At 44.5% G+C, this 19,229-nt stretch overlaps 2 protein-coding genes and 1 long non-coding RNA gene across 3 annotated transcripts; 2 read left to right on the top strand and 1 right to left on the bottom strand.

Moving 5' to 3' along the window:
* The first annotated feature begins 2,262 nt into the window (after nt 1-2,262).
* On the top strand, nt 2,263-3,087 carry LOC137318050 (histone H2A.J). Its single transcript, XM_067981038.1, has one exon. It carries the CDS (start codon nt 2,263-2,265, stop codon nt 2,650-2,652), a length of 390 nt encoding a protein of 129 aa, XP_067837139.1. The 3' UTR covers nt 2,653-3,087.
* Nucleotides 3,088-5,822: 2,735 nt separating this feature from the next.
* On the bottom strand, nt 5,823-6,287 carry LOC137318051 (histone H1-like; the record flags this gene model as incomplete). Its single annotated transcript, XM_067981039.1, has 1 exon — nt 5,823-6,287. A coding segment is annotated over one exon (465 nt), but the record flags the coding sequence as incomplete, so codon positions are not given.
* Nucleotides 6,288-8,764: 2,477 nt separating this feature from the next.
* Nucleotides 8,765-17,485, top strand: LOC137318013 (uncharacterized). Its single transcript, XR_010961794.1, has 4 exons — nt 8,765-9,188; nt 9,565-9,651; nt 14,204-14,289; nt 16,888-17,485. It is a non-coding gene; the product is annotated as an uncharacterized lncRNA (long non-coding RNA).
* The last annotated feature ends 1,744 nt before the right edge of the window (nt 17,486-19,229 follow it).

Raw genomic sequence — 19,229 nt, 5'->3', positions numbered from 1 at the left:
CGAAAATATAATAAAGAATAGTCAGCACGGATTTCAGAAAGGGAAGGTTTAACAGTTTGACAGAAGGTTTGAAAGTTTAAATTACAGTTCAACATAACTTATCTGCTTTTCAATTCTATTCCTCTAGAAATATACCCCAGTGCTGTGTTTGCTTTCTGTGGCCTCATCAACCTGTGTTGCTACTTTTACTGATTTGTCAATCTGTAGCCCGAAATCCCTTCGCTCTTCTACCACATTTAGACTCTTATTTTCCAAGCAGTATGAGGCCTCCTTATTCCCCCGAGCAAAATGCACCATCTCACACCTTTCTATATTGAAATTCAATGGCCATTTACACCGCCTTTCATCAAGCTTATTAAAGTCTTCTTGTATTTTGTTGGATTCTTCGTCAGTATAGACTATACACCCTAAATTAATTACAAAATTTAATACAGCATGCAACCAACATTTGGTCCAACCAAATGTTTCCAATTCCCAGTTTTTCTAAATCCCACTCGTGCAACATAATGTGAAGAATGAGTTGATCTTTTGTCCCTCTCTCACCTGCAAACTTCAATGTCCCGGGGTTTGGGGACATCTACTGGCCGGAAGCAGAACTGCAACAGTTCGGAATAAATTGCTCAAACCGGACAATGTGCAGTGTGAGCGTGTTTGTGATTGGTGGCAGGTATTAAATCTGATTGGTTTCTTCAGATATCCAATCAGAGAGTGAATGGAAAAGGTGACGTTGTATCACTCCGAATGACCCAATCACAATCAATGCCTTCCTCCATCCGTCATTAGCATCGGGCTGTGGGGCTGCCTATTTAATCCGAGTTCGGAGCGGATTTGGGTCATTCCTGGGTCTGAAATTGAGTTTGAAAATGCCTGAGGACAAGAAAGCAGCTCCCAAGAAGGGCGCCAAGAAAACCTTGAGTAAAGCACCAGCCAAGGGCGGCAAGAAGCGGAGAAAGTCGAGGAAGGAGAGTTACTCCATCTATATCTACAAAGTGATGAAGCAGGTTCACCCCGACACCGGCATCTCCTCCAAGGCCATGAGCATCATGAACTCCTTTGTGAACGATATTTTCGAGCGCATCGCGGGTGAGGCTTCCCGCCTGGCCCATTACAACAAGCGGGCGACCATCAGCTCCCGGGAGATCCAGACCGCCGTGCGCCTGCTGCTGCCCGGGGAACTGGCCAAACACGCCGTATCGGAAGGGACGAAGGCGGTGACCAAGTACACCAGCTCCAAGTAAAACTCCACAATGCACTGAAAAAAATGAACACAAAGGCTCTTTTAAGAGCCACCCACAGTCTCTCTGAAGACGCTGTAACGACCCCTCTGTGTAGAATCATTTTACTGTAGAATGTTTGATACTAACTGTTTTTCTCTAACTCTTGTGCTTTTCTAATTTCTCTTGAAATCTAGTAGATTCTCATCATCACTGCCGGTTATAATCTATGTGTTGCTTTTTTATTTAGTCCCAATAACCAAAAACGTGTCACTGATCCACTCGTTCTCGTTCATATTCCGACCCTTCCCGGCTACTGCCCATTAAGAGCCGTTTTAAGGGGGTGGAATAGACTTCAGTCATTTTTTTCTCATTTTCACGTTTGTTTGTTCATTATTCGGGAATATCACTTTCAGAACCGCAATCCTTTGTAAAGCAACAGCCTTGAAAGAGACTTCACACCGAGTACAGAATAGTCTAAAGGATCTGTTACTGTTCGACTCCTTGCACCAGGAGTCCCGGCTCCGGTTTCGATCGCGATGCAGCTCCTGCGAACAGGGATCAATCCACAATCTGTCGTTTGTTCCTTTCACAAAGATTGAGCTGGAATCTGTCTCGTTACAAAATGGGTCTTTATTCCCGCCCGATTGAACATGAACGGTTAATGAAGCCGGATTTTAACCGGAATGTATAAGGTTCTGGAAGTTGTGACGGGAAATGTGGAACAACAGAGTAAAAGGAGAGAGATATTTAAATTTTTGTCTTTCGCGACATTATTTACTAAATCCGATTCTTGTGTTACAGAAATATTGGCGGGCTTTTCAAATTTCAAAAAAACGGTTCAGTTCGGTATTTTCCGTCCTTTTCTCATTCGGCTATTGATTGGTGAATAAACGGCTCTCTGATTGGGCTGTTCGTTGAACCAATGAGATTGAGAACAGATGGACCAATCACAAGTGCCCCCACTGCACTCCTCCAGAAGGTATTAGAAGGGCGAGTGCGGGAGGATTTCTTCATTCTTTGTGAAAGTGTTTGTGAGATTGTGGAAATGTCTGGAAGAGGAAAAACCGGCGGGAAAGCTCGGGCCAAGGCCAAGTCTCGCTCATCCCGGGCCGGACTGCAGTTCCCTGTGGGCCGTGTTCACAGGCTCCTGCGAAAGGGGAACTACGCTGAACGTGTGGGTGCCGGAGCCCCGGTCTATCTGGCTGCTGTGCTCGAGTATCTGACGGCTGAAATCCTCGAGCTGGCCGGCAACGCGGCCCGGGACAACAAGAAGACCCGCATCATCCCCAGACACCTGCAGCTGGCAATCCGCAACGACGAGGAGCTCAACAAGCTGCTGGGACGGGTGACCATCGCTCAGGGCGGGGTGCTGCCTAATATCCAGGCCGTGCTGCTGCCGAAGAAAACCAGCAGTGTGAGCACCAAGAGCAAGTAAAGCGGCCAAGATTTAACCTGATAACCCAAAGGCTCTTTTCAGAGCCACCCACGGTATCTATGAAAGGGCTGGTCACTGTCTGTGGGCTCAGGAATTAACTTCAAAAGGACTTGATTCCGATTCGAGAAACTAACAATAACTTGTTATGCACAAATCATCCATATCGGTCTGTTGCAGTAATCGCTTCCGGACCGCAGATGTCGCCAACCTCCAATCGATTATAATTTGCAGTTTGTCTGGTGAATGAGACAAAATACCAGAACCGTTAGAATTGCCAACTGGGCGGGTGGGATACAGAAATACCAGGGACGCTTAATATTATTTACCGTCCCATCCTCGGACAACACTGGCTCAGTCTGTGTTATTTTACCCAGATTTGTACAACGGATGCTGACTGATGTGCTGTTATTGTATCAGCGATTACTGAATTAAGAATGTGAGTGAAATTTGTGTTTGGATGTGAGTGAGGTATTTATTCTGTCCCTGTCCGTCTAATATCTGCTCCCTCCCCTTTATACGTTTCCCATTTAAGCAAATTTCTCACGACCCTGCCATTTCAACGCAGGAGATCACAGCTCTTTCCATCGCCGATTTGGTGGCTCTGAAAAGAGCCTTTGTTGAACTTGGTGCTGAAGCCGGGTCGGGTTTAGGCGCGCTCCCCGCGGATGCGGCGGGCCAGCTGGATGTCTTTGGGCATGATGGTGACTCGCTTGGCGTGGATGGCGCACAGGTTGGTGTCCTCAAACAGCCCCACCAGGTAAGCCTCGCTGGCCTCCTGCAGGGCCATGACGGCCGAGCTCTGGAAGCGCAGGTCTGTCTTGAAATCCTGAGCGATCTCTCGCACCAGGCGCTGGAAGGGCAGTTTGCGGATCAGCAGCTCGGTGGATTTCTGGTAGCGGCGGATCTCCCTCAGAGCCACAGTGCCGGGTCTGTAGCGATGAGGCTTCTTCACTCCGCCCGTGGCTGGAGCGCTCTTCCGGGCCGCTTTGGTCGCCAACTGTTTGCGAGGAGCTTTCCCGCCGGTCGATTTGCGCGCTGTCTGCTTGGTCCTGGCCATTTTCTAAACCGATCTCAACACAACACAGAGACTGTGAATACGGAGTGCGCTCTGGGGCCGCCTTTTAAAGCGTCTAAGGGTATCCGCCCCTGGCCTGTGATTGGCTGAGGTTTCACCCCCAGACAAGGAGGGACTGCCCCGGGACTGTGATTGGCAGGTTTGATCCGAGATCTTTCAGTCAGACCAAAACGGCGGGAGGTATTGGGTCCCAATTGGCTGAGCTGAAATTAATCTTCAAATTCAAAAAGCCCGCCAATTTCAGAGCATCAAATAACAGTTTCAAGAAAATTTCATTTCCCTCCAGCAATTTATGAATCTCTCTCTTTATAATCTCCGTTATTTCCTTCTCCTCAGCTCAAATCGCAGGCTGTTTCACATTCCGGTTCATTCTCTGATCTGTCTGTAAACGGGCGGGAATAAATCCCCGGTCATTGCTTTCCGTAACGGGAATTGCTTTCCAGCTTCAATTTCAAAAATCCCGCCAGTTCCGGCCCGGTGAACCGCTCCTCAAACAGAAACTTCACATCGAACTGATAATTGAATGAGGGCAGGAAATAAAGACCGAGCAGAGAGGACACAGCGGGAGAGGGAGTGAGGAGGGATTTTACTCTGAGCGGAGAAGGTAATGTCTGGGGAAAGACTCTGCATCACCGCCTGTTCATTTATACCGTGAAACCGGGAATTCCGCTCCTTCTCTCGGGATGGCCGAGAACCCCGGCCGTTGTTTCTGATCTCCCTGTACCGAGTGTTGGGGAATCTCCCCATACTAATTAAATATCGGAAACTGATTCCCCACCCCGAGATCTTTCCTCTCCCCGTTCCCAGGTCAGTGCTCTCTCTTTGAGGCGGTGGGTGGCTCTGAGAAGAGCCTTTGTTTTGTGTCCGGTTAGAAAGGGTCCAGTTGTTCAGCCGCCGAATCCATAGAGAGTGCGGCCCTGCCGTTTCAGAGCGTACACCACATCCATGGCAGTGACCGTCTTGCGCTTGGCGTGTTCAGTGTAGGTGACCGCGTCCCTGATCACATTCTCCAGGAAAACCTTCAGCACCCCGCGTGTTTCCTCGTAGATCAGACCCGAGATCCGCTTGACACCGCCACGGCGAGCCAGGCGGCGGATGGCTGGTTTGGTGATCCCCTGGATGTTATCACGAAGCACTTTCCGGTGCCGCTTGGCTCCGCCTTTCCCCAGTCCTTTGCCTCCTTTACCTCTGCCAGACATGATTATTCTTCAGTCAAATCGCTGCTGAATGAACAGCAAACTGATGTTGGTTCCGTTTTTATGCAGCCTGCCCTGACCTGACTGAAACAGACACAGGGTGAGAGAGGGAGGGGAGGAGATAGAGATAAATATTAAACAGGGAGGGGAGGAGACAGAGTGTGATATTAAACAGGGAGGGGAGGAGACAATCAGAGAGACGGACAGAGCGGAGAGCGGCCTCTGATCTTCCAGCTCCACCTCCAGCTTTCTCCACCCGCCAATTTCAAACCGTTTATCGATAATAGAACCGAAACACCGCGCTCCGCACAAACCCTGACAGAGTCGGGCTTCATAGAATCCCGGAGCTTTTCAATAAGCCCCGTTACAATCAATAGTCAGTAATATTCCTGCCTAAATACAGTCCCTTCTATAACAAGTCAACCCGCCTCCTTCCATTTCAGTCCCAGACCCGATTCTATCTCCCCGCACATTCCGTCCCAGACGGGTTCAGCAGTTTATAAACACTTTATTCCAGCTGATTTGAAGAATCTCATGTGTTGGGGTTTGAATTGTGATAGCTGCCGATCTCCGCTAGTTTTACCCTGTTACGGACTGTCGCCCTGAATCTGTGAGAAAAAATGAACTGGGACTGGAGCCGAACACACGCCAGTTCCAGTGAGGCCCGGCCCGGACATCCCATTCTCTCTATTTTATTAGACATTGGGGGTCGGGCGGGGATAGCGAATGTCAGCGAGTCACCAGGACCCTGGGTTTATTTGAAATGATTTCTATCTGAAATCTGAGCCCTGCCCCGGGACAGGAATCATCTGATTCCGGGATCAGCTCTTTTCTGAGAGACGTGGGTGGCTCTGAGAAGAGCCGTTGGGTTCAGATGGTCACAAGTTGCACTTGATTTTTTACTTCTTTTTGCCCGCTGCTTTCTTAGGCTTTGCTGACTTCGGCTTGGGCTTGGCCCTCGGTTTTTCCACCTTCTTCGCCTTCGCCTTCACTGGCTTGGGGGTCTTGGGCTTCTTAGCCGCCGCTTTCTTCTTAATTGGTGATTTCGCCGCCTTTTTCGTGGTCGATTTCTTGACCGCTGGTTTCTTGGCCATTAATTTCTTGAGGGCTGTTTTTTTGGTCGCTGGTTTCTTTCCGGGAGATTTCTTGGTCACTTGTTTCTTCACCTTCTTTCCCACTTTTGCCTGGATTTCCTTCTTAGCGACTCTGAAGGAGCCCGAGGCGCCCGTGCCCTTGATCTGCACCAGGGAGCCTTTTTCCACATTTCTCTTGATACTTAATTTGATCTGGGACCGGTGCTTCTCCACATCCAGGCCTTTGGCAGCCAGAACCTTCTTTATCGCGGCCAGGGATATCCCCTTGCGATCCTTGCAATCCGCCACAATCTTGAGGATCTGTTCGCCCAACGGGGGACCGGTGGACTTGGGTCGGGGAACCGCCTTCTTCTTCTTCGGAGCCTTGAGTGGAGCGGCGGCGGCAGGAGGAGCCGTTTCGGCGGCTGCAGTGTCTGTCATGTCCGGGACTCTGTCGAAAATCTCTCTGACAGTCAGAGCTGGGTCAGAAATGAAACGTAAGGCGGCGGCACAGAGCAACTTAAAGGCACAGAGCGGACGGGGCGGAGACATCCTGCTGTCAGCTCCCGGCCCCTCCAGCCTCTCTGTGTTTCTCTCTCCTCTGAAACTCCCCGATTCCAATTCAAATCGGGCACTCCAGAGTCCCAGACTAGCCCCTTCCTATATCTCACACCGGTATGTTTGCTGTCGAAAAACTTTCACCGGAATTAAAAGCACCAGTTTCGAATGAAACCCGTTTCATTGCTGCACTGATCGCGCTCTCTCACCCGATCGCTGACATGATCTCCGTTTTTCACCTGAAATCTTGAATTGATCTGAAACTTTACCTTAAATTTCCACTTCGGAGCTCGGCAGGGGAGGAGGGCGATCCTTTGACAGGGATTTTTTAAAATTTTACTCAAAAGGGACTCGGAAATCTGGCGATGAGTCCGGCCACACAAACACAGTGACATTAATCTAACCCATCCGCCCCTTTAACACACTCTCTCTGACACAATGTTCACATCTTCACATTCACAGGACAAACTGTTCGCCAGATTGACAATTCCCGTGACAGGCTTTCCTCCCCGCTCGGCCTGTGCTGCAGATTCTCGGAGGTGAGTTGTCGTTTCCCAGCTCAGTAACTGTTAAACACTCTGAGGCCAGCGCTCCTCACAGTGTCTGGTCCCCAGATTCAGGGGCAGCAGCCAATCACAGCTGTGGATGTGATTATCCATATCTGGTTTTACATGATTATATTATTCACACTCAGCAATATGTTTGGTTGAGACGATAATACAAATTATCCGCTCTGGGCTCCTCCAGTCTCTCTGTCTTTCTCTCCCTCCTCCGAAACTGACTGACAGACAACAGTGACTGGTGTCCTATCCGTCCCATTCTCAACACCCAGAGACGGCCAGTTACTGAATAAATTCAACATTCATGGGCAGTCCTGTGTCAGGCCGTTACATGCTGTTTCTCCCCACCTTTCCTTATTGGACTGGAGACTGATAAATGCACCGTCAGACCGGCTCATACATAATAGAAGGGACAGTGACCGTCTCACCAACAGCACCGGAGGTCTGTTCACAAACACAGAATCAGTCTTTACCTTCCAACAGGGTGTTCATATTAAGCTCAATAACACTATCCCGCTTTCATGTACAGCGCTGGAGGGAGAGAAATACAGACGGACAGATAAAGAGACAGACAGAGACAGGCACACAGACAAAGTATCATTCTCACACTTCCTCTCAGTGTGTCCGTTTCACACTCAGCAAACAGTATCCCACCTTCGTGTACAGCGCCAGAGAGATACAGACAGGCAGAGTATCAGCCATACGCTTCCCATCAGTCTCTCGGTATCACGCTCAGCAGCAGTATTCCACCTTCATATGTTGTACATAAGAGAGAGAGAAACTGACCTGCAATGTCCCGTTTTCACCCAGTAACAAATTGGAAAATTCTCCATTCCAATTGCCATTCCAAGCTGGAGTGACGGAAGATGCAGTCTCATCTCTCACTGATATTATTTCAGAGACAGACACATTATTAATCCCACTCTCAGGGACAGGGTCACGCATTTAACCCTCTCTTGCATGTTGTACCCTCTGCAATTTTGCAGCTCAGGGCCCTTCTGTATTTCTCTCAGTGACCGAGAGTTTCACTCCGATTGAAATAAACTGGGACTGTAGCCGTCAAATATTAATCCTACTCGGTCCCAGCAAATACACCGACTCCCACTTTCCTCCCATGTTTCTCCAGGATTGGTTCGAGGAATCCGGCATCCAGTTACGGAGTCACAAGTTTCTTTATCAGTAAAGGGACCAAGAATGAACAGAACCAATTGGCTCATTTCACAGCCGCCCACTTTATCTCTGAAAGACTCTTTTCCATCAAAAGATACCGAGAGAAACAGCAGGGATGGAAACATCTAGTTTAATAGTTAGAGATTGTAAAGTAAGTCTGGATTCCAGCGTTAGGCACTGGTGGAATCCCATCTGTTTTCCATTCTGGTGCCTGTTCCTGCACTGCCTGTGGACCCCATTCCCTCTGACCTTTCCCCCAGACCCACTTCCTTTGCTCAGACTCTGAAAAATTCCAATTGGGGAAAGTTTCCATCGATTTTTGTATTGAGAATTAAACCAGACATCTGCGCATGCGCGACTCAGCCCCGCCCCCAGCGCTGGTTGTTGGTGAGCGGAAGAGCGCATGCGCGCTCCCCTCCCCCAGCTCGGCCTGTGGGCGCCATTCCCTCAGTGAGCGGAAGTAGATGGTTCAAAACAGCCGGGAATGGAGAGATCACGGCCCCCGGGGGAAGGGAGCAAAGAGCAGCCTCGTTACAGCAGCTCATCGCTTCGGGACCGTGTCCGCAGATGGGCTCAGAGATCGGCATTGAGTCCGGGGGAAGGGCAGGGGGAGTCCGGGGGCTGTTTGTAAGAGGCGGAGTGGATCACGAACTGGTCACGGAACATGGAGTGAGCGGGGGAAGGGAGAGGTCATTCTCGGGCTGTGTCCAGGGTAAGGGGAGAGAATGGGAAGAACCTGCTATTTAAAATCATTGCTGCTTTCTCTCCCCAAACCAGTAGTGAATGTTCCTGGTTTAGTTCCAGTCTCACCCTGTTTATTGTTATTGGACAGTGACGGGTGGAAACAGAGCCGGACAGTAAGGATGTGGGGAGTTACACAAAGAGCATCTGTTGCAGGCACCAGGTGAGAAGTGTGAAGGACACATTTTAAACAGCGGTTGTTTGATTTCGGTTGAACGGTTCGTCCCATGGGAGATGGGATTAGAAACCTGACGTGTGCAAAGGTCCCCGCCCCATCGGGTCGTCCCATTCATGGATCAGTGCAGAGGTTGGGTTGTGTCTGGATGTCACTAAATCGTTGTAAAATTGCCCAACACACCTGGTGTGCAGAAGCTGAGTGCTGCAGTACTGCAGTGGAGTCAGACACTGACACTGTTTGTATTACTGGTTCTCATTTGTGGATATTCAAAATAATAATTGATATGGATATTAATTCGAACACTTTTGTATTTTCTACCTCACTGGTTCTTGAGTTACAAGAGATAAATTTCTTCCTGCAGGCAAATCCTTGATGGACCCAGAATCAGTGTTATGTTTCCTCCACTTGAGGCACAAGGAACAGTGCAGCCAGCTCCTTCTCCCACACAGTGAGTACATTATCACACACAGCGCACAGAGACACAGACAGGTCATCAGTTCCACAGTCTCAGACAGCAGAAGTCGTCAGTCCCACACTGATCCCAAGATCCAGAGACACATTTTCAATCCAACAGTCAAACAGAGCAGGTGAGGCAGACACTGTTCCATTTCCCCCGAGCTGAGTCCCGCTGACAGGTAGATACAAAAATCCCAGTCCAAGATCACACTATCAGATGGAAAGGCACTGTGTCAATCTCACAATAGGGCAACATTAGCTACGAATTAAATACCAGATCGAAATCACACATGGTACCCGATTTAAAGGTGCAGAATGAATCCCAATAATGTACCCTGAGATTCCAATTGATTACTCGCCCAGAACTCTCACACACATGTGAGTTTATACACTATGCGAATGGATATTGCATGTATCATGTGATACAAATTGCATACGAGTCCAAAACTCATGTACAGTATCAGATTAAAAATGCTGTGAGAGTGTAATCTGAGAAACAAATTAGATATCAGTTTATAATGGAATCATATTGTGAGATGTAAAGATACAGTATCACTTCTATTAGTACAGACTGAGCTATACATTATACGCCATTTGAAAAGTGTCACCATATCAATTTGAAAGATACATTATCTTTCACAATAGTACTCACAGAGATACAGATTTAATAATAGTTCAAAAAGCACACAAATTATCTGATTAAAACCTAGAGTGTCAAATCCTAAAGTGTATCCACATTTACCAATTAAATAATGAGAAATATGATCTAAACATGAAGATATTAAAGCTAAAAAATGTTATGCCATAATGCAATCTGAGAGAATAATTACATACAGATACAGAATGAATCTCACACTCAGATATAGTACCAGAGACTGACAGATGCAGAAGGAATCCCAAACTCACATACAATAATAGAGACTGACAGACACAGAGCGAATCCGACACTCACATATGGTACCAGAGATGACAGATATCGAATGAATCCCACACTGGCATACAGTACCAAGGGCTGATAGATATCTAGTTAATTACTCACTCTCATAAAGTACTAGAGACTGACAGAAAGATAATGACTCCCACATTCACACAGTACCAGAGCCTGAGAGATACAGAATGAATCACACACTCACACACAGTACCAGAGACTGACAGATAGAGAATGCATCCCACACCAACATGCAGTCTGAGAGGCTGCATATACAGAAAGAATTCAACACCCACATACAAGACTGGAGACTGAAAGACACAGAATAAATCCCACACTCACAGTATCAGAGACTGCATATATAGATTAAATCGCAAACTCACACACACTACTGACAAGATACAGAATGAATCCCACACTGACAAACTGTTCCAGATACTGAGAGATACAAAATGAATCACACATTAGTGCAGGCTGAGTAACATTATTTACCAGTCCAAGAAGTATCAGATTGAAAGATACAGTATCAATTCCATTAGTGCAGACTGATCTACACATTGTATACCACTACAAAAACTGATGCAGATTCAGACTGAAATATACAGTATTCCATTCCTGCAGACTGAGCTACACATCATATACAAGTTGAAAAATGTCACCATATCAGTTTGGAAGATAAATTAATTCACAATTGTGTTCCCATCGATACAGATTTAATAGTAGTCCAAAAAGTGCCCACATTCTCTGACTACATTCTAAAGCATTTCATTATCAACCAATTAAACACTGGGAAAAATATGCATTCATTGAGGTATTAAAGATAAAGTTTTGAAGACCATACTGTAAACGGAGATACAAATTACATACAGATAAGGAATGAATCTCACACTCAGATAGAGGGCCAGAGAGTGACACACAGAATGAAACCAGCACTCACACAATGTAACAGTGTCTGACAGATACCAAATGAATCCGACACTCACACACAGTTCAAGGGACTGACAGATATAGAATGAATCACACACACCCACAGTACCAGAGCCTGACAGATACAGAATGAATCCCACACGCACAGACAGTACTAGGGACTGACAGATACAGAATGAATCCCACACTCACAGACAGTACGAGGGACTGACAGATATAGAATGAATCCTACACTCACAGACAGTGCTAGGGACTGACAGATACAGAATGAATCTCACAGTCACACACATTAATGCAGTCTGAGTTACACATTACACATCAGTCCAAAAATCTCATAGTGTCAGATTGAAAGATACAGTATCAATTCCATTAGTGCAGACTGATCTGCATATTATAAAGCACTACAAAAAACTGATAAAGATTCAGACTGAAATATACAGTATACATTTCAAGCAGACTGAGCTACACATCATATACAAGTTCAAAAATGTCACCATATCATTTTGGAAGATAAACTAATTCACAATTTTTTTCCCATCGATACAGATTTAATAGAAGTCCAAAAAGTGCCCACATTCTCTGATTATAACCGAAAACATTATATTTTAAAATGTATCATTATCTACCAATTAAACACTGGGAAAAATTATTGATACATTGAGGTATTAATGAGAGAGTTTTGAACACCATACTGTAAACAGAGACACAAATTACATACAGATAAAGAATGAATCTCACACTCAGATAGAGGGCCAGAGACTGACATGCAAATTGAAAACAGCACTCAAACAATGTAACAGTGACTGACAGATACAGAATGAATCCTACACTCACATACATTACAAGGGGCTGACAGATACAGAATGAATCCTACACTCACAAACATTACAAGGGACTGACAGATACAGAATGAATCCCACACTCACACACATTACAAGGGACTGACAGACTTAGAATGAATCACACACTCCCACGGTACCAGAGACTGACAGATACAGAATGAATCCTAAACTCACACACTGTAGCACAGACTGACAGAGACAACATTTATATCACTCACAAACAGTACCAGAAATTGAGAGATGCAGAATGAAAGTCTCCCTCACATATAGCACCTGACACTGACGGAAACAGAATGAAACGCACATTCACACAAAATACCAGGGACTAACAGATATTGAATGAATCCCATACTCACACACAGTACCAGATACTGACAGATACAGAGTTAATTCCACACTTATACACAGTACCTGAGACTGGCAGATACAGAATTAATCCCACTCTCATATACAGTGCCACAGACTTGCAGATACAGAATGATCCCAAACTCATATGTAGTGCCAGAGACTGAGAGATACAGAATTAACACCATGCTCACACTCAGTACCAGAGACTGGCAGATACAGAATGAATCCCACACTCACACAGTATCAGATATTGACATGCAGAGTAAACCCCGCTCTCACACACAGTACTGGAGACTGACTTCTGCTGGACGTAAGCGAGAACTGTAAAAGAGCGGAACAAATTCACATTTTATGTCGTGGTTACAGAAATCGGACAATGTGCAACGTGAGGAAAGGTTCTGTCTGTAACTTCTACTCCCGTATTTTTGCTCGTTTTGTTATTGAAAAATGATGACAATTGTTTCATAATAAATTTTTTGTTTCACTCATTCGATAGTTGTGAATTTGCCCCATTATATTTCACTGTACATTGCGCAGTATTTCTCTCTGATTTCTCAGGACACGATTTGCATTGCTCCTTTACCCCATTGAGACACTTATTTTCCAAGCAGTATGTGGCCTCCTTATTCCCCCTGGCAAAATGCACCAGCTCACACCTTTCTATATTGAAATTCAATGGCCATTTACACGGCCGTTCTGCAAGCTTATTTTGTCGTAGTCTTCCTCAGTATTGACTACACCCCCTAAATTAATTACAATCATTTAATACAGCATTACAACCAATGTTTTATCGAAAAAATGTTCTCCATTCCCAGTTTTTCTAAATCCCACCCGTACAATATAATGTGAAGAATGAGTTTATCTTCTGTCCCTCTCTCATCTGTAAACTTCAATGACCCGGGGTTTGGGGACATCTACTGGCCGGAAGCAGAACTGCAACAGTTCGGAACAAATTGCTGAAACCGGACAATGTGCAGTGTGAGCGTGTTTGTGATTGGTGGCAGGTATTAAATCTGATTTTTTAAACCTGCCCATTAACCTTTAGTGTTTGTTATTGAAGAGTAAACAGAGCCGGACAGTAAGGATGTGGGGAGTTATACAAAGAGTATCTATTGCAGGCATCAGGTGAGAAGTTTGAAGGACTCATTTTAAACAGTGGCTGTTTTGTTTCGGTTGAACGGTTAGTCCCATGGAAGAGGGGATTAGAAATCTGATATGTGCAAAGCTCCCCGCCCCATCGGGTAGTCCCATTCATGGATCAGTCCAGGGGTTGGATTTTGTCTGAATGTCACTAAACTGTTGTAAAACAGCCCAACACACCTGGTGTGCAGAAGCTGAGTGCTGCTGTACTGCAGTGGAGTCAGACACTGATACTGTTTGTATCGCTGATTTTCATTTGTGGTTATTCAATATTATTATTAACAGATATTAATCTGATCACTTCTGCATTTTCTACCTCACCTGTTCTTGATTTACAAGAGATACGTTTCTTTCTACAGGCAAATACTTGAAGGAGCCAGAATGAATGTGAAATTTCCTCCACCCGAGGCAAAGGAACAGTGCAGCCAGCTCCTTCTCACACACAGTAGGTATATTCTCACTCTCAGAGCACAGAGACACAGACAGCTCATCAGTTCCACAGTCCCACACAGCAGAAGTAGTCAGTCCCACACTGATCCCAAGTTCCCGAGTCACATTTTCAATCCAACAGTCAAACAGAGCAGGTGAGGCAGACACTGTTCCATTTCTCCCGAACTCAGTCCCGCTGACAGGTAGATACAAAAATCCCAGCCCAAAATCACACTATCAGATTGTCAATTTCACAAAAGGGCAACATTAGCCATGAATTAAATACCAGATATCCCGAGATTCAAATTGAATACTAGCCCAGAACTCTCACACACACGTGAGTTTAATACATGCAGTATCCATTCGAATAGTGTATCATTCAAATACAAAATGAAGGCCGAAACTCATGTACAATATCAGATTGAGAATTGCTGTGACACTGTAACCTGAGAAACAAATTAGATACCAGTTTATAATATACTCACAGTATGAGATTTAAAGATACAGTATCAATTCAATTAGCACAGACTGAGATACACATTATTTACCAATTCAGAAATGTCACCATATCAATTTGAAAGATAAATTATCATTCACAATATTACTCACAGATTTACAGATTTAATAGTAGTCCAAAAAGCACACAAATTATCTGATTAAAGCCTCCAGCTTCAAATACGAAAGTGTATCCATATTTACCAATTAAATAATGAGAAAAGCTATTCAAACATTAACATATTAAAGCTACAGTATTGAACATCATAATGTAATCTGAGAGAATAATTATGGACAGAAACAGAATGAATCTCACACTCCGATACAGTACAGAGACAGACATGCAGAAGGAATCCCAAACTCGCATACAGTACTAGAGGTTGCCAGACACAGAGTGAATCCCATACTCAAGTATGGTACCAGAGATGACAGAAACAGAATGAATCCCACTCAGGCATACAGTACCAAGGACAGACAGATACCGAGTTCATCCCAAATTCTAATAAAGCACTAGAGACTGAGAGGTAAAGTATGAATCGCAAACTCACACACAGCAGCAGAGACTGACGGACACAGAATGAATCCCACACTCACACACAGTACCAGAGAATGACAGATACAGAATGAATCCCACACTCACTCACAACACCTGAGACTGACAGATACAGAATGAATCCCACACTCACTCACAGCACCCGAGACTGACAGATACAAAATGAATCCCACACTCACACAAAGTACCAGAGACTGAGAGATACAAGGTGAATCTCACAGTCACCTACATTAGTGCAGGCTGAGTTATAAATTACGTTCCAGTCCAAAAATCTCAGTGTCAGATTGAAAGATACAGTATCAATTCCATTAGTGCAGACTGAGCTGCACTTTAGAAATCACGACAACAAAACTGATACAGATTCAGACTGAAATATACAGCATTCCATTCATGCAGACTGAGCTACACATTATATACAAGTTCAAAAATGTCACCATATCAATTGGAAGATGCACAAATTCACAATTGTGTTCCCAATGTAGATTTAATAGAAGTCCAAAAATAGACGCCCACATTATCTTATTACATTTTTTAAAATGTCATTATCTACCAATTAAAACTGGGAAAAATTATTCATACATTTAAGTATTAAAGATACAGATGTGAACGCCATCCTGTAAATGAAGATATAAATTAGATACAGACTCTTATTTTCCATGCAGTATGTGGCCTCCTTATTCCCCCGAGCGAAATGCATCACCTCACACCTTTCTATATTGAAATTCAATGGCCATTCACAAGGCCGTTCTGCATGTTTATTTTGCCCCAGTCTTGATCAGTATTGACTATATCTCCGAAACAAATTACAAGAATTTATCACAGTATCACAACTAGTGTTTGCTCTAACAAAATGTACTTGCAGCTCGTCTCCATTCCCAGTTTTTCTAAATCCCACCCGTGCAATATAATGTGAAGAATGAGTTTATCTTCTGTCCCTCTCTCATCTGCAAACTTCAATGACCCGGGGTTTGGGGACATCTACTGGCCGGAAGCAGAACTGCAACAGTTCAGAACAAATTGCTGAAACCGGACAATGTGCAGTGTGAGCGTGTTTGTGATTGGTGGCAGGTATTAAATCTGATTTTTTTAAACCTGCCCATTAACCTTTAGTGTTTGTTATAGAACAGTAAACAGAGCCGGACAGTAAGGATATGGGGAGTTATACAAAAAGCATCTATTGCAGGCATCAGTTGAGAAGTTTGAAGGACACATTTTAAACAGCGGCTGTTTAGTTTTGGTTGAACGGTTAGTCCCATGGGAGAGGGGATTAGAAATCTGATATGTGCAAAGGTCTCCGCCCCATCGGGTTGTCCCATTCATGGATCAGTGCAGGGGTTGGGTTGTGTCTGGATGTCACGAAATTGTTGTAAAACAGCCCAACATACCTGGTGTGCAGAAGCTGAGTGCTGCAGTACTGCAGTGGAGTCAGACACTGACACTGTTTGTATCGCTGGTTTTCATTTGTGGATATTACAATGATTATTAACAGAGAGATTCAATTGATCACTTTTGTATTTTCTACCTCACCTGTTCTTGAGTTACAAGAGATAATTTTTCTTCCTGCAGGCAAATCCTTGAAGGGCCCAGAATCAGTGTGATGTTTCCGACACCCGGGGCACAAGGAACAGTGCAGCCAGCTCCTTCTCACACACAGTATGTATAGAGTCATAGAGTCATAGAGTTATACAGCACGGATAGAGGCCCTTCGGCCCATCGTGTCCGCGCCGTCCATCAGCCCTGTCTACTCTAATCCCATATTCCAGCATTTGGTCCGTAGCCTTGTATGCTATGGCATTTCAAGTGCTCATCCAAATGCTTCTTGAATGTTGTGAGGGTTCCTGCCTCCACAACCCTTTCAGACAGTGAGTTCCAGACTCCAACCACCCTCTGGGTGAAAAGGTTCTTTCTCAAATCCCCTCCAAACCTCCCGCCTTTTACCTTGAATCTATGTCCCCTTGTTATAGAACCCTCAACGAAGGGAAAAAGCTCCTTAGTATCCGTCCTATCTGTACCCCTCATAATTTTGTAAACCTCAATCATGTCCCCCCTCAGCCTCCTCTGCTCCAAGGAAAACAAACCCAATCTTCCCAGTCTCTCTTCATAGCTGAAGCGCTCCAGCCCTGGTAACATCCTGGTGAATCTCCTCTGCACCCTCTCCAAAGCGATCACATCCTTCCTGTAGTGTGGCGACCAGAACTGCACACAGTACTCCAGCTGTGGCCTAACCAGTGTTTTATACAGCTCCATCATAACCTCCTTGCTCTTATATTCTATGCCTCGGCTAATAAAGGCAAGTATCCCATATGCCTTCTTTACCACCTTATCTACCTGTTCCGCCGCCTTCAGGGATCTGTGAACTTGCACACCAAGATCCCTCTGACCCTCTGTCTTGCCTAGGGTCCTCCCATTCATTGTGTATTCCCTTGCCTTGTTAGTCCCTCCAAAGTGCATCACCTCGCACTTTTCCGGGTTAAATTCCATTTGCCACTGTTCCGCCCATCTGACCAACCCATCTATATCGTCCTGCAGACTGAGGCTATCCTCCTCGCTATTTACCACCCTACCAATCTTTCTTAATATAATCTGTGAGTATATTATCACTCACAGAGCACAGAGACACAGACAGGTCATCAATCCCACAGTCTCACACAGCAGAAATAGTCAATCCCAAACTGATCCCAATCCAACAGTCAAACAGAGCAGGAGAGACTGACGGAATTTCTATTTCACAATGACTCAATACCGCTGACTGGCAGATAAATAATTCCCAGTCCAAAATCACACCCAGTATCAGATTGAAAGGCACTGTGTTAATCTCACATTAGATCAGAATTAGCTACAAATTAAATACCAGATAGAACTGACACATGGTACTGATTGATAGGTACAGAATGAATCACAATAGTGTACCCCGAGATTCAAATTAAATACCAGCCCACAACTCACACCACATTATGAGTTTAAAGATGCAGTATTCATGCCAATATTGTACACTGAGATACAAATTAGATACCAGTTCAGATGTTACCCATATTTGACTCACAAATATGTCCAAAAACCTCATAGTGTCAGAATGAAATGTACAGTTTCAATCCTATTGTTGCAGATTGAGCTACACATTATATACCAGTCCAAAATTTGCATAAAGTATCATACTGGAAGATACAGTATCAATCCCATTAGACTGAGGTACACATAGTTACCTGTCCAAAAATCATATTTATCAAACTGAAAGGCAGAGTATCAATTCCCTTACTGCAGACGGAGGTTCACATTAGATACCTGTCCAGAAATCACGTACAGTACCATACTGAAAGAAATAGTATTGATTTAATTAGTACAGACTGACCTACACGTTACATACCAGTACAAAAATCTCACACAGTTTCAGACTGGAAGATACAGTATAAATCCCATTAGTGCAGACTGAGGTGTACATTAGATACCAGTCCAAAAGTCACATTCAGTGTCAAAATGAAAGATACAGCATCAATTCCTTTAGTGCAGACTGAACTACACCTTACAAACCTGTCTAAATATATTACACAGTATCAGACTGAAAGGTACAGTATGAATTCCATTAGTACAGACTGAACCACACATTACATACCAGTCCAAAAATCTCATACAGTGTCAGGCTGAAAGATACAATAATTATTCTATTAGCCCAGACTGAGCTACAAAATAAATACCAGTCCAATAATTTCACAGTAAAAGATTGAAATACACATTATCTTCACGGAGATTAAGATGTAATCATTCAACAAAACTCGCAAACATTGTTTGATTAAAACAAAATCCAAAAGTGTATCAATATTTACAAATTAATGCAGCACGAAAGATTTGCATACATTAATGAATTAAACATACAGTTTCAAGTACCATACTCTAACCTGAAATAAGAATAC

Source organism: Heptranchias perlo, unplaced genomic scaffold, assembly GCF_035084215.1.
Source record: "Heptranchias perlo isolate sHepPer1 unplaced genomic scaffold, sHepPer1.hap1 HAP1_SCAFFOLD_64, whole genome shotgun sequence".
In the NCBI taxonomy this organism is placed as follows: Eukaryota; Metazoa; Chordata; class Chondrichthyes; order Hexanchiformes; family Hexanchidae; genus Heptranchias; species Heptranchias perlo.
This window is presented reverse-complemented; position numbering and strand designations above follow the sequence as displayed.